Source organism: Capsicum annuum, chromosome 1 (genome assembly GCF_002878395.1).
Source record: "Capsicum annuum cultivar UCD-10X-F1 chromosome 1, UCD10Xv1.1, whole genome shotgun sequence".
Taxonomy (NCBI): domain Eukaryota; kingdom Viridiplantae; phylum Streptophyta; class Magnoliopsida; order Solanales; family Solanaceae; genus Capsicum; species Capsicum annuum.
In genome coordinates this window covers 206,373,401-206,388,040 of record NC_061111.1, presented here as the reverse complement: position 1 = coordinate 206,388,040, position 14,640 = coordinate 206,373,401, and the positions used below count along the sequence as shown (strand labels likewise).

At 33.7% G+C, this 14,640-nt stretch overlaps 2 protein-coding genes across 2 annotated transcripts; both read left to right on the top strand.

Moving 5' to 3' along the window:
• Positions 1-304: 304 nt before the first annotated feature.
• On the top strand, positions 305-6,342 carry LOC107848559 (B3 domain-containing protein REM10-like). The gene is made up of 7 exons (XM_047412694.1): positions 305-706; positions 827-934; positions 1,604-1,913; positions 2,060-2,503; positions 4,070-4,203; positions 4,250-4,493; positions 5,627-6,342. The coding sequence occupies exons 2-7, from the start codon at positions 869-871 to the stop codon at positions 5,692-5,694; spliced, it is 1,266 nt and encodes a 421-aa protein (XP_047268650.1). The 5' UTR covers positions 305-706; positions 827-868; the 3' UTR covers positions 5,695-6,342.
• LOC124896795 lies at positions 2,280-4,249 on the top strand. Its single transcript, XM_047408642.1, has 2 exons — positions 2,280-2,503; positions 4,070-4,249. The coding sequence occupies exons 1-2, from the start codon at positions 2,308-2,310 to the stop codon at positions 4,216-4,218; spliced, it is 345 nt and encodes a 114-aa protein (XP_047264598.1). The 5' UTR covers positions 2,280-2,307; the 3' UTR covers positions 4,219-4,249.
• Positions 6,343-14,640: the final 8,298 nt, after the last annotated feature.

Here is a 14,640-nt window from a genome sequence, read left to right as displayed (position 1 = left end):
AGAAGAATAGAGAGAAGAGAGAGTAATTCTTACCAGATTGGTGGGGTAATTACAAACCCTTTTATTATAGAAAAAAATTAACTTTGAGATTTTTAATTTTTTCATAAATAGACATTGATAATATATTTATAACACAAACTTTTTTAAAAAATAAAATTTAAAATTTATATATTTAAAACCTACATTAAAATTATTATAAATCACAATAATTATTTAAAAAAAAAATTATAATCAAACATAAATTTATTTGAATTTTTAAATTCAAAAAGTGAGGGAGGATTAGATTTCAGCCGTTAATACTAAATTATCATAAGCATATTCAATTCAAGCAATAAATTTGGGAAAATGGAGTATAAAGGGAACGAAGAGAGTTGATAAGAGGACAAATTATAGACTTATCACTTAATCATGATGTAGGATCTCCTTGATAAAACCCTAAACCCCATTAGTCAGAGGTTTGGGGATAAAAAAATAAGTGCTTGATTATTTTTTTTTCCAATTTTTTTGGGAATTTTGTAGTGAATACGGACTGTCCTACACTCTATTTTTTAGATCTTCCTTTGTAGGATTATACTGAATATGTTGTATTGTACTTTTGAAAATTAGGGAGTAATGGGTGAGGGATTATTGGGAATTTCACCCTCACCGACTTGGTAAAAGTTCAGTTTCAGATATCTGACCAGTTAAGCTATAAAAATTTCTAACAGTAAGTATTTCATTTTCTTGAACTTTATTTTTTCATTATAAATTGGATTTACTATAATTCTCTATTGCATTTTTGACTGGATTTACCATTATGGCATTAGCAATTACTTTTTTTTTCCAGGACATTGCACTCTTTAACAGAGAGGGCATTTTGTTGATTGCCATGAAAATTGCTCCAAAGAAACCTCATTTTTTCAAGCCAATTATGCCAGGTTTCAAGCGTGGTCTTGTAAGTTATCCTTCAAGTTTTTTTTTTTATATTTCCTTTGTTGACTTATAGGTAATATATGAACAGACACTCAAATTTGGTTTTAGTTTCCAAGTAACCACTTTAACTTTGAGAGGGCACATCTAAACGTTCAGCGTGTCTCTATTGTGTGAGTTGAACACTCTCAACTTAGTGGACATTTGCCATGAAAGTTAAAAAAAAAGAAAGTTAACTCTATTTGGAATTTTTAGAGCTGGAGCTGGAGTTGTGATTGTGTTTGACCATACTTTTTTCAATAAATATTTAAAATTAAAATGCACATTTGAAAAAAAAATATATGAAATATAATTTAAAGGGGTTATTTTATGAAAATAAAAAATTAGGATTTTTTTCTAAAAAGTGAAAATATGGTGAGGTCCTCCAAAATTTGTTTGTCACATCATCGAGTGTTTAGTTGACACTTGATACCAAGTTGAGGTGTCTAGATTTATGCTCTCAAAGTTGGAGTGCTTTACTTACTAGTAGTTGAGGCCAAGCTTAAGTGTATGTTTATAAGTTTATATATTATGCCTTTACTATATGTTGCATGTATGATGTTCTGGAGGTGGAACATCTCCCCTAGAAAGAAAAAACACTAAAATTTTAAAGTTATAGTTCTTTTAATTGTGGCAAGTTTGTGTTGTATTGCAGAAAATTCCTATAGGTTTCTTGAGGTATCTGAAGGGACTTAAACATATTAAACATGCAATACTGAGAAGGGCGAGTAAAAAGTGGTTGTTGAAGGTGAACTGCTGGAGATTAGAAGATGGTTGGAAAAAGTTTGCAAAGGAGCATGATTTGCAATTGGGAGATTTGTTGGTGTTTAGACATGAAGGACACATGGAATTTAAGGTTTCCATCTTTGATTCGAGTCATTGTGATAGAGAGTACGCAGAGTATTTGCGGGAAGAAGAAGAGAGCAATACTATTGAAGAGACTTCCAAGAAAGTGAAATTCAAAGGTAACATCTTAACATAAGTTTCAACTAGTTTAGATTAAAACTAACAAATAGATGACTGGGGTGGATGTTTAGGCTCTATTCATGTGTTGATGGTAGTCATTTGTGTCTTATTGAACTAGCAATGTAATAAATCAAACCCCTTGCAGAAGCTGCTATTCATAACCCTTGCGGCCAATCTCGTTTTGAGTGCATTGTCAGACCATATTGCGTTTCAAATGGTTACTTGGTAAGTCTCAAAACTCATTGGATAAAGGAAGCATTTGCACCATTTTGTTTTTTCCCTCCTCTGTTTATTGGAGTTATTTACAGCAAAAGTATGAAGTGTTTCATATGTGCAAATTGTTATAAACAATTCCTGCGCCTTCCTAGACAATTTGCAAGGGCAAACGGTCTCATGAACAAGAAACTTGGTGTGATTATCAGAGATGAAAGACAAAGATCATGGAATTTACGGCTTGCTACCTATGGTTTAAATGTTCATATATACAATGGATGGGATGAATTCTGTGTTGTGAATAACTTAAAGGAGGGAGATTATATGACGTTTGAGGTTGTTGCTAATGGAGAAAAACCCATATGGAAATTTCGCTGTAAGTGTTCTTATTTAAGTAACCTCTGTCTTTCTGTCGACAATCCTTTTACTTTGATATATACACCACGACACTATATATACTTTGAAAAAATTATTTGGTGTTGGTTCTCCAAACTGTAAAACATGTTCTTCACAAACAACTACGTCGTTAAAAATTAACCCAACCTAACAGTTAAGAAGTTAATATTGTACTTTCTTTTTAGTTGATTTTGCTTTCTATAACAATAGTGCTTCACCTTTCATAGGCTATAATCCAAAATAAAGGGACCCTTGGCTCATGTTTATTTATTGAGACCCCTAAATTAAAGTCCCTGTCGCGGGTTCTATCAAGATAAATTTTCCTATTTCGTTATTTAAAAACTTCAAAGAAAATTCATGTGGGTTAAACAATATATGAATGACAAATAGTGTCGATGAAAGTTATTTTCTTGAAAAGAGTGAAATAGAGATGCATAAAATAGTTCTGTAGAAGGCCTTTGTTGTGAATGTGTGTGTGTTGGTTAGTTAAGATGGTCTTTGGTAAGCTCTCTCTAGACCGTCAGTTTTTGTAACTGTTAAAAAAAAGAGATATAATATTTAGCACCTAAAAGCACTTTTACGTGACCTATTAAACTATACTGAACCTAACCAAACCCCAGCATCAAGTCATGCATTTCCCTATCCAAAAACTGCCACTCACAAGCATTTTGGTGAAACTCATTTTGCATGAGTTAAAAGGAAGAAGATTAGGGGTTCGGTTAAAATGGGATTTGGGTCTGGTTATAGCATTGATCGGGTTAAAAATAAATGCAATGAGTTAAAATAGAGGGAATGGGTTAAATGATGTGGGGGTGGGTGGGTGGATGGGGGTTTTAAAGAAAAGATCATAATTTAAACTTTCATCATCATTCCATACCCTACAAAGGATAAATATGTAGTTCAAGATTATCCACTACATCATTTAAACTTTTCTTTTGTCACTTCTGACATTCGCTTCACATCGTTTATCTACTTTGATACACCTACCGAGGGAGCAACCAAAGCTTGTTATGGGTTCATTTTTGATGGCCTTTCCACACCCTAAGAGGAACATGGTTGAAGTTGGACTTAACCTTTTGTTGGCACTCTAAAGAAATTTCAGCATGTATGTTGTCAACTCAAGCAGTGGCGAGCCAGGGATTTTAGTAAGGGGTGTCGTAATATGAAAAATGTAGACACACATAGAAAGAAGGCGAGTCAACATATAGTATAGGCACATAAAACTTAAATTTTGACCTAGCTAAACAGTATAATTTTCCGGCCCCTTAGTATAAGGTGGCTTCTCCATTTTACTCGAGTCTCATTTGCTGACTAAATTTCTCTGGGTTGTTTCAGCAAAGATTGTTGAAGACTTTGTAAGTATTGAATAAAAATCAACTTTGATATAATCATTGGTGTTCTACTGCTATGTGCAAACCAAGTAAAGAAAGAGCTAGCAATACTAATGTTCATTTGGATTTCTTCTTTAATGTTGCCACTAATCATTTGAATAATGATTGTGATATTTTGATGTTTCTTTTTTCTTATTTTCTTGGTTACTTTACAGTAATAAAGGATCTTAGGCATAAGGCGCTAGACCTGACTACTCCGATATCACAAATACCAGCTTCAACATCTGCTGATGCCAACCCGCATTTTATATCCACTATCAAGCATTACACCTTCACAAAAGCTATTTTGGTAAGAGTGGTGTGAACAAATTCAGTATTGATCTATATATTGGGATAAATTTGAGCAGTATCTTCCAAAGGGTTTCACAAAATCAAATGGCATGATGGATAAACATGAGATGATTCTTGTCGATGAAAAGCAGAGATCATGGACAGTGTGGCTAGGGAAAATGGATCCTCGCCATTTTGGAATTAAATGTGGATGGCCACAGTTCAGAAAAGCAAATGGTGTTCAAGTTGGAGATACTTATATGTTTGAACTCACCGACAATGGCACAATACCTATAATGCATGTCCATTGTGAGTGTTTCTTTATCTCCCTTTAGTTTAATGACTATCTTGTGTTTTAGTAGATGTTGTTATTTTTCCTCTTTGTCCCTTCTGTTATTAGAATATAGGAGTTATTGTGGAACCAAAAACAATTTTTACTGAGATTTTTGAATGTTATGTTTAACTTTTGACTTTCTTGAGCTGAAGGTCTTTCAGAAATAGTCTCTCTACCTCCAAGGTAGGGATAAGGTCTGAGTACATTCTACCCTCTTCAAACTCCACTTGATTACACTGGGTATATCATTGTTGTTATGTTAACTTTTGAAGTTACAGAAAATCTTGAAGGTTTCAATGGTCAATTTTGAGCTGACCGTGACTGGTTTTTCTCGCATTGGAGGAAAGAGAAGAATTAGTTTCGTATAAATAGAAAATAACTTCTGCACTAACTTAAAGGAGTGGGAAGAAGGCAAGCATTTGATGTCACTTGGCTTCGGATTTGGATTTGAATTATTTGATTGATTAGATTTTGGAATAATTGCACCTTTTCATCACAGTACCTATTCGTTTGATATGAACTTTTGAAATATATTTCCCCTCTCTAAGCATTGCTTTTGATAGAAATAGAGTTGTGTGATTTGTTTCAGTTTTGGCATGATTTCATTACTCATGTTAAGATTTTTTCTCTAGATGAGGGTCCTTTGGAAACAACCTCTCTACCTCCCGAGATAGAGGTAAGGTCCTGTGTATACTCTACCCTCTCTAGACCCCCATTTATACTGGGTATGTTGTTGTTGTTGACACTTGAAGTATTGCTATTCCAACACAAGTAAATTGTTCTATCTTGGGAGGAAATGATTCAATACCTTGGCTACTGCAAGGAGGTCAAATTCTTTAAGGACAAAGTAAATTTCCGGGGCTCAGAATTAATTCAAGTTTTGTTTATGTTCACAATAGATAACAACCTTAAAGAATGTAATTTTTTTATTTCTTGTCTGTGATGTGATCATCTGATATTTGTTTTCTAAAGACAAGTTCCCATGATTTTATACTCCTATTTAGAGATTAAATCTTTGTGATTCTTTACTCGTCTTTTGTGATTAAAATTTTCGCGATTTTCTACTCGAACATTGAGGTTAGATTTCGTTTGTCATTTTTTGATATAGATATGAAAGAACCAACAGTTGATGTGATGGCCTCGTTAAGCTGCTCTGCGCCAATAGAAAAAGCCTGAAAATTTTCAGAGCTAATTACCGGAGATGACAGCAAAAGATGTTCTTTTATCTGATCATCCTGAATTTGTAGACGTTTCGATGATGTCGGAAGGAACTCCCAACAATGAGCGGTTCCTGGTGATTGAGGCTTGGAAGCATTCGGATTTCTTGTGCACCTTTCTTTTTTGGCCAATGAGAACAGGACATATGACGTTTGAGTTTGATTGTGAATGACAAATGGAAGATGTTCCATACATTGAAGAAAAGAGGAGAATTTATTGGTATAAATAGAAAAACACTTCTACATTAGCTTAAAATTTTGGATCAACTAGTCATCAAAGGTTGTGGTGGAGTCGTAATTGCTCCTTCATTCCTAATTAGAAGTTTTAGGTTCGAGCATTGAGTATGGAGTCTGTCTTTGATAGGGAGCGTTTTATCTCCCATAGCGGAAGAACTTCCTGGCTCGAATTCAGATTAGTCGGACTTTAAGGGGTCGTTTGGTCGAGCGTATAAGAATAGTACTAAATAAGGTGTGTTAATAATGCTAGGATTAGTAGTGTTGGGGCTAATAATGCTGAACTTATTTCTTATGCAGTGTATGGTTTGATATATTAAAAATAATATGTATTGCTATATTTCTTTAAAAATATTATTTGTTTACAAAAATACCCTCAAAATTTTGTAACTTTGTTTATTTTCTATATCTTTTATCAACTTTTTTTTCTTTCATGAATTCATTATTGTTAATTGATTTTCAGTACTTTGTTACATTTGTTTTTGTTTTTCATAGACCTATGTCAATGCCTTTTCTCTATTAAATATTATTTTTCTTATTGTTTTTAAAGTGAAACTTGAGTTTATTTTTAATAGAAATTTAAACTTTATAGAAAAAAATCTTGATGATTTATAGCTTTATGATTGGTCAGTTTGGAGGATGATTTTGTTGATTCGTTTGCAGACAAGGAGGAGTTAATGGATATCATAAAGGAATTATGAATAGGAAGTTAAAAAAATTAGTTTTTTCAACTAATTAAATCGAACTAATCAATCTTAATTATTGCCTTGTCCTACAAACTTGAATACATTCTGTTGATGTGTGTAAGTTATGCTGAATTAGAGTTAAAGTTTATCAAGAAAGTTATTGTTGCACGATAAGTTATTTTAAGTCAAAATTGATTGGTATTGATATCAATTTGTTTTTTTATGTGAAACAATTTGATACAAGAAATACTAGGAACACACGAAACACACTCCAAAACAGTCCACAAATCACTAGGATCCGACGACCAAATTGGAGACCAACTCTCGAATTCACAATATAACACAAGAATGAGAAGAAACAAGGTGTTTAGCACACCAAAATAGTCTTCATCCAAACTAGATTAACAACAACGAGATAAAAAACAAAGAAGAACAACAAGTCGGCCAACAACACTACAAAGCCGAGAGTAATCAACAAGACAAACACAACAATATTACAAGAAAGAAAAGGATAGTTAGTGAGACAAAGATTATTACTCCCTCTGTTTCGGAATAAGTGAATTGTTGGGGTATTTATTGGTGTTTCAAAATAAGTGAATCATTGAATTTTTTTCCAAAGTTACCCTTATGATTTGACAATCAATTAATTTTCGAAAAGGTATTAAAGGTCAACTTTTGCTTTTTGACGGGTAAAAATGAAAAGTTGTGTTAAATTTATGTTTTTATTGTTTTTTCCTTAATCTGTGTGCCAAAATCCAACAATTCATTTATTATGAAACAGAGGGAGTACAAGATTAAGAACCAAGTGTATATCAACACTAACCCCTAATGAATGTAATAATCGACACCACACTCTTGCGGTGACCGCCAAGAGAATCAACTCACCTCAAGATCCACCGTTTTCAAGCAAAGGTCAATATTAGCTTTTCCAAGCCCTAAACTACAATGGCTATTCCAAGCCCTAACTAAGAACTACACTAAGGTGTTCTACTCTCAAAGAGAGAACTTTCAATGTTTCAATATTTCATCATTCATAAACTAATGAAAGACCTAGAAGAGACTATATATAGTAGCCGTTTGGCCATAGAATTTTTTTTTCTTTTTTTCGAAAAATTATTTCACTTTAGTGAAAAAAGTGAAAACATGCACCGTTTGGTCATGAATTTTTCAACTCCAACTCCGAAAAATTATTTGAAAAAGTGAAAACAAGTAAAACTTGTTTTCACTTTTTTCACTCATACTTCTCTCACAAAATTTCAAAAACAACTTTAATTTACATTCATGGCCAAACATAACTCCAACTCCAACTTCATCTTCAACTCCAACTCTAACTCCGAAAAAAGTAATTTTCATGGCCAAACGGGGCAATAGTATATTACAAAAGAAAGACAATATGACTCCAATGCCCTTAATGAGTGGGGTGGCCATAGAGTGTCATTTAGACAAGTCTAAATGACCAAAATGCCCTTAAGGCTAAGTGACCAAATTGCCCTGAATAAAAAAAATAAAAACCATGAACCATCAAGTATGGCCCAAACCTGAGATTCCTCAAGCCTTCAAGACTCCAAGCAATTTTTCAAACTTGGGTTTGTTTAATGACATGCTCAAGACGACCCCTCCAAGTATGATCCTATGCCCTCCATGCGATCAAAACTTGATTCTTCACGTAGTGACTTTGAATGATATCATTGAAAGGTAAGGCGACCATTTGACTTGTATCATCTTCCCCTTCTTGAAAAGGATTCGACCTCGAATTCGCACCTTGCAAAACTAGAGAAAGGACAAACAAGCACAACATCCTCATGACATGAGGGTTAGAGTTAGCACAATAATAAACATCATCACGCTAAGGCGGCACATACTTGAAGCATAACCAAGGATCCTTTGAATGAAATATTAAAAACTCAATGAAAGAGGTACGAAGGATTTGATTATGAGATTCACCAAGAGTGACACTTTGCTTGTCATGTAGACCAAGCAACAAGTTGGGTGCACCGACATTACCATTTCTACATTTGGCACTGGGGTCAAATGGGAAAAGTGGGCATAGACACGGGTCTAGACAACACTCTCCTTTCCCGTGGTCTCCACCCAAACTAAATAACATACTCTCTACAATAGCATACATATTATCCAAAACAAATAGAGAGTAGAGAAAGGTATCACTGAAGTCGACTTCTACTAAGGTGCCCTCATGTGTGTACTCACTACTCGTTTTCCAATCATCAATATGAGTACTCTCAACAATAAAGTCACACAAAGTAGAAGGAGAAGTAGTTTCCAAGGCCACACATTCCTTACCCTTAAGAGTACTCTCATCTTCCATGAAGAGATTTCCACTTAGGAGGAATGTTGTCCCACCATAGTAGGTTAGCATATAGGCTATAGCTTCCAAGGTAAGTTATACCATCATTTTCACCACTAAGTCTATTAGGAGTGTTTCTATCATCTTCAAACAAAACATTATACCTAAAGAGAGCATGATCTATTTTACGGGCAGATTCGGAACAAACACATTCATCACTCTCTAAAAGATCAATATCAAGTTTCAAAGAGATTTCAAGTACAAGATTATCCCAAGAATAGCTCTCGGGTTCACTCCCATTTTGTTAACCAACATTTTCAAATACTTCACTCACTTGAGTTCTATTAAGCACATCACACATAACCTCAAGTTGTGGGCAAGTTTCACACATAAGTTTATCAACACCAATTACACAAGACGATGTACTTTTGTTTAGTATATTGGCTTCAACACTAGGTGGACACATATTGCTCTTACAAGAAAAGTCAATTTCTTCATCAATAGGATCAACTAGTGTATCCACACTCACAACATGTACATCATCAACAAGAGGAAAAGAATCATTAGATTCATAAGTAAGTAAGCTACAACTCATACTCAATGCGTTACTAGCCACACAATTATCATTCACACGTACCAAAGTGTAAGAGTTAGCTATTTTACCTTGAAGTTCTTGAGTAGACTCTCCTTTGTTGTGTAGTGAAGGTCCTCCACAAGCTTGGGCAACGAATCAACATTTCTCTCCTTCGCTTGTCATGTCAGTACCTACACAAATGCCCTTAGAAATAGAAGGACAAATAATGTTAGCTCGATTTGGTGGCAACCCCCTCACTTCGCTCCACACAAGCTCTCCCTTTTCTACTTTTGGATTACCACCTTGCACACCCTTACTCCTCTCAATCTTTTATCTCTCATCATTATTTGGATTAAAGTAGGTGAGCACTTCTCTTTGTGGGCCGGGCAGAATATATGTCATGAGGCGATTTTCCCATCGGTCTCTTACAACATTAGGCCAATTTTGCACATTTGAAACTTTATGTTGTGCAAATCAATCGGTACTCAAGATCACATGACCGTAGATTAAGGGAAAAATATCACACCATACCTCATCGTGGTAATCAAATTGGGAGAAGACAACCATCAACCTCTCGATAACCTTAAACCCGTCCAAGAAGTATGGAACAAGTAAAGGCTCTCGAAATAACCCAAAGTAGTCAACCATGAATGGAAGGATGTAGTTTCTATAGTACCTATCATTTAACACATCGAGGCAGCCCGATATCCCACAAATGGTCACCTTTTCGGAGTGTACACTCCTTCTCAGATCAACACTGTAGGCATATGATTACCCGTCGATTTTGGAGATGCATATCCTCTTCTTCTCGTGGGACAATCTCTACTATATCTAGGATAACCATTCACACCATGTCGATCTTGATAAGAAGTACTATAAGGTGAAGAAAGTGAATTTTCACACTCCTCACGTGTACTCTCATCATAGCTCTCATAAGCTTTGCGAATAAAGGGTTTATACCTAATACCAAATCTAGGTTCGGAGTGGAAAGTGTAAGACTCCTCACATGCTCCAACTTCATTATAAGAATCATCACGAGGTCCTATATAATCTCCAAATTCACCATAAGCACTAGGTACTTCATTCCCCTCATTTTCTCCCCTAAAACCGTGTCCCACAAATCTGTCCAAGTTTTGATCATGGCTATTTTCATACCCTCCGCAATCTCTCTCAACTTCGTAACCATAAAATCGCTCACTACAATCATAGTATCCAATGTTGTAGTCACAATAATCCCCGACTATCGAAGACATGTTCCTCTTATATAACCTTCGTATCTACACAATGAACAAACAAGATTAGTAGTAAAAGATTCTCACTATCACTTGTATACACTCACCTTTGTGATTCTCACAATTGAAACGGCGAATATTGAAAGTTGCTTATACTTCGGTAGTCAATAGGAGGTCAATTCTACTTGGCGGCTGGAATGGACTCTTGTTTGATCGACTTAAGACACAAAAATAAAATTTACTTATGAATTTGAAACAAAGAAGTTAGTACGAGTTAAAAAATGAGAAAAACACACAAATAACGAAGACACGAAAGAAATGGATTCAATAATTAATCTATAACTAAGTAGGTGATTACTAGTTGTTAATTAATTCTAGAATCAAGACATGAAACTAATGAAACAATAAAATGAAATTAAGCATCTAAAATTTGAGCTTAATAAAGTTGCATGAACAGTAAAATGATGATATGGAAGCCACGTATTGATTGCGGTTTCTACAATTTATTTTTCAAAGTCCAAGTCTTGACCCATTTTTAATTTGAATTGGTGGAATTTGTTTTAAGGAGGGAAGAATAAGTCTTGAAGCCTCTTTTTCAAGTTTCAAATTTCAAGACTTGACTTTTGTAGTACTTTTTCTTGAAACATGGACCCTTGTCTCATGGAAAGTGGTTGAGATGTGATTGACAAGTCATTGGTGGGTGAAAGGTCTTTCAAAACTTAACAAGTTCTCAAACCTTTTTCCTTCACTTTTTTGGATCAAACTTTCACTTTATGATTAACAAGGTATGGAGGATGCGGAGAACATCAAGAACACAATAACCACAACAAGAACATCAACAAAAACGTCCAACCCAAGTCCACGAGAATGTCACCACATGGCCAAGACAACAACATCAACTCACGGCCACCTTTTTTGTTCACAACAACAATTTCAACTTTTCAATCTCAAATCTAAATCTAGACTCAAATTGTTAGTGAAGAACAAAACTAACACTTGAAACAACAAAACAAACAAAAGACACTTAGATCTAGACTTACAAATAAGTCTCGGCTAAGACAACAACAAGAACAACAGCTTTCTTGGCCAAGAACAACAAGAACACCAAATCTATTTTATTTTTTTTTTGGGATTTTCAAGTAAGCTAGCCCAAAATTGATCTTGTGGGAACAAAATCAAGCCATTCTCTGATACCAAATGATACAAGAAATACTAGGAACACATGAAACACACTCCAAATCAGTCCACAAATCACTAGGATCCGAGGATCAAATTGGAGACCAACTCTCGGATTCACAATACAACACAAGAATGAGAAGAAACAAGGTGCTTAGCACACCAAAAAATCCATCATCCAAACTAGATTAACAACAATGAGATGAAGAACAAAGAAGAAGAACAAGTCGGCCAACAACACTACAAAGCCGAGAGTAATGAACAAGACAAACACAACAATATTACAAGAAAAAAAATGATAGTTAGTGAGATAAAGATTATTACAAGATTAAGAACCATGTGTATATCAACACTAACCCCTAATGAATGTAATAATTGACACCACACTCTTACGGTGACCGCCAAGGGAATCAACTCACCTCAAGATCCACCGTTTCCAAGCAAAGGTCAATATTAGCTTTTCCAAGCCCCAAATTATAATGGCTATTCCAAGCCCTAACTAAGACTACACTAAGGTGTTCTACTCTCAAAGAGAGAACTTTCAATGTTTCAATATTTCACCATTCATAAACTAATGAGAAAAGACCTAAAAGAGTCTGTATATAGTATATTACAAAAAAAAAGACAAAATGACTCCAATGCCTTTATGAGGCGGGGTGGCCATGGAGTGTCATTTAGACAAGTTTAAATAACCAAAATGCCCTCAAGGCTAAGTGACCAAAATGCCCTTAATAAAGGGAACCAAAATCGTGAACCACCAAGTGTGACCCAAACCCGAGAGTCCTCAAGTCTTCAATGCTCCAAGCAATCTTCCACATTCAGGTTTGTTTAATGGCATGCTTAAGACGACCCCTCCAAGTATGATCTCATGCCCTTCATGCGACCAAAGCTTGATTCTTCACGCAGTGACTTTGAATGAGGTCATTGAAAGTTAAGGCCGCCATTTGACTTGTATCACAATTATTTATCATAATAAATTTATTGATGGAGAACATCAGCTTAAGCTTCAGGAGGCCGCTTTGTATTGATTGATCTTAGATTTTTTTAGCAACGGATAACTCTCTCTAAATAATAAAATTTGTAAGCTAATTTACTTAAACAAATTTACTAGTACAAGTATAAAACATAAATTCAAGAAAATAAACAAAATGATAAGGATTTGAGGGGTATTTTTGTCTTTACATATATAATGTCATGATATTAAATTCAATGTATTATTAATACCACCAAATGAAGGGTATTAGTTATAGTGTTATACACCCTATGATACCAAACAGGGTGTATAACTAATGCATATATTAGTTATACGTAGACTCAAATTTCTACCAAAAATAATATTTCATTCGTTTAAAAAAGACTGACATAGTTTGATTTGACACGGGATTTAAGGAAACAAATAATACTTTTGAATCTTATGGCCTTAAATTAAATATATATCAACTATATCAAAATGTCATTTAATCTTGTAGTGTTAAACATGCCACATGGAAAGTTAAAATTAAAATGTTTCTAAAAAAGAAAATGGGTCATTATTTTTTAAATGAACTAAAAATAAAAGTAGGTCATTATTTTTTAAACGAAGGAAGTACTAAATAGTATCACTCATAATACATGGACTATTTCGTTTAATCCAATCTACCAAACAATCCCTAGGGTACCTTACATTGGCGAGAAACCAAAAATAAAAATAAAAGATTGAGGCGAGTAATTAAAATTGCCTCGATTAGTTTGCCTACTCTATGATATGGAGGAAATGGGCAAATAGCCTCTTTTTAAATCACTTACTAAGTTTTATATTTTGCATTTTGAAATTAACGAAATTTTATTCACTTTGTAATACGAAAACAAGTATTTGCTTAATCATATTCTTAGACTACAAAATGAAAAGTTTAAAATATTAGATATTCGATGCAACTTATAAAATAAGAACTTCGGCAGATATTTCTTGAATTTGAAATATGTAATTGAAACTTCAGAAAAATTTCATAAAGTTTTATTTTTGAGATACTTTTTAACTTTTGCTCGGAGATTTTACAAAAATTAAGTCATTATTCATGGATAACAATTTAAACTATTTCACTAAATCTAACATACTGGGTACTCTATAATCTATAAGTAGTTTTACAGGCATGTCGTAGCTCAAGAGCTTTAGAAACTGACTTATATCACATGGACAATAGTTTATACTATTTCATTACGTCTAATTCATTGGGTACTTAATTGGTTATACTTCATGAACAAAAATTTAATCTACGTTTAATTGACAATAATGTACCAAAATCTTACTTTTATCTATAAGGTAGAACTTCTTATTAATTGTGTAAATTCACTATCTTAAAATATCTTGATCGTCTATCTGATAAATATTAAAATATTTACTTTATGGTAAAGTTTGTTAAGCCGGACCAATTCATTAAGATAGCCATTATAAAAGGCATTTTTATAAGAGTCCTACTATATGAGACAAAATAAAGACCATCGAATTTTAAAGTTACACTTTCTATTTCGTTTTACTTGTCGCTTATATTAAAAGTAATTGTTTTAATTTATTTATTTAATTTATAAAATAAAAAAAAGTTATTATATTAAAAATAATTGTTTTAATTTATAAAATGAAGAAAATTCTATTATACTTTTCTCTTTCGAATTTTAGTAGTAAATAATTACATAGTGTAATAATAATCAAATATAAAGTTTC

Coding starts and splice junctions, on each gene's coding strand:
- LOC107848559 (XM_047412694.1), top strand. CDS start 869: ATGAAAATTGCTCCAAAGAAACCTCATTTTTTCAAGCCAATTATGCCA. Junction 1,914..2,059: donor CAAGAAAGTGAAATTCAAAG/GTAACATCTTAA, acceptor AACCCCTTGCAG/AAGCTGCTATTCATAACCCT. Junction 2,504..4,069: donor ACCCATATGGAAATTTCGCT/GTAAGTGTTCTT, acceptor GTTACTTTACAG/TAATAAAGGATCTTAGGCAT.
- LOC124896795 (XM_047408642.1), top strand. CDS start 2,308: ATGAACAAGAAACTTGGTGTGATTATCAGAGATGAAAGACAAAGATCA. Junction 2,504..4,069: donor ACCCATATGGAAATTTCGCT/GTAAGTGTTCTT, acceptor GTTACTTTACAG/TAATAAAGGATCTTAGGCAT.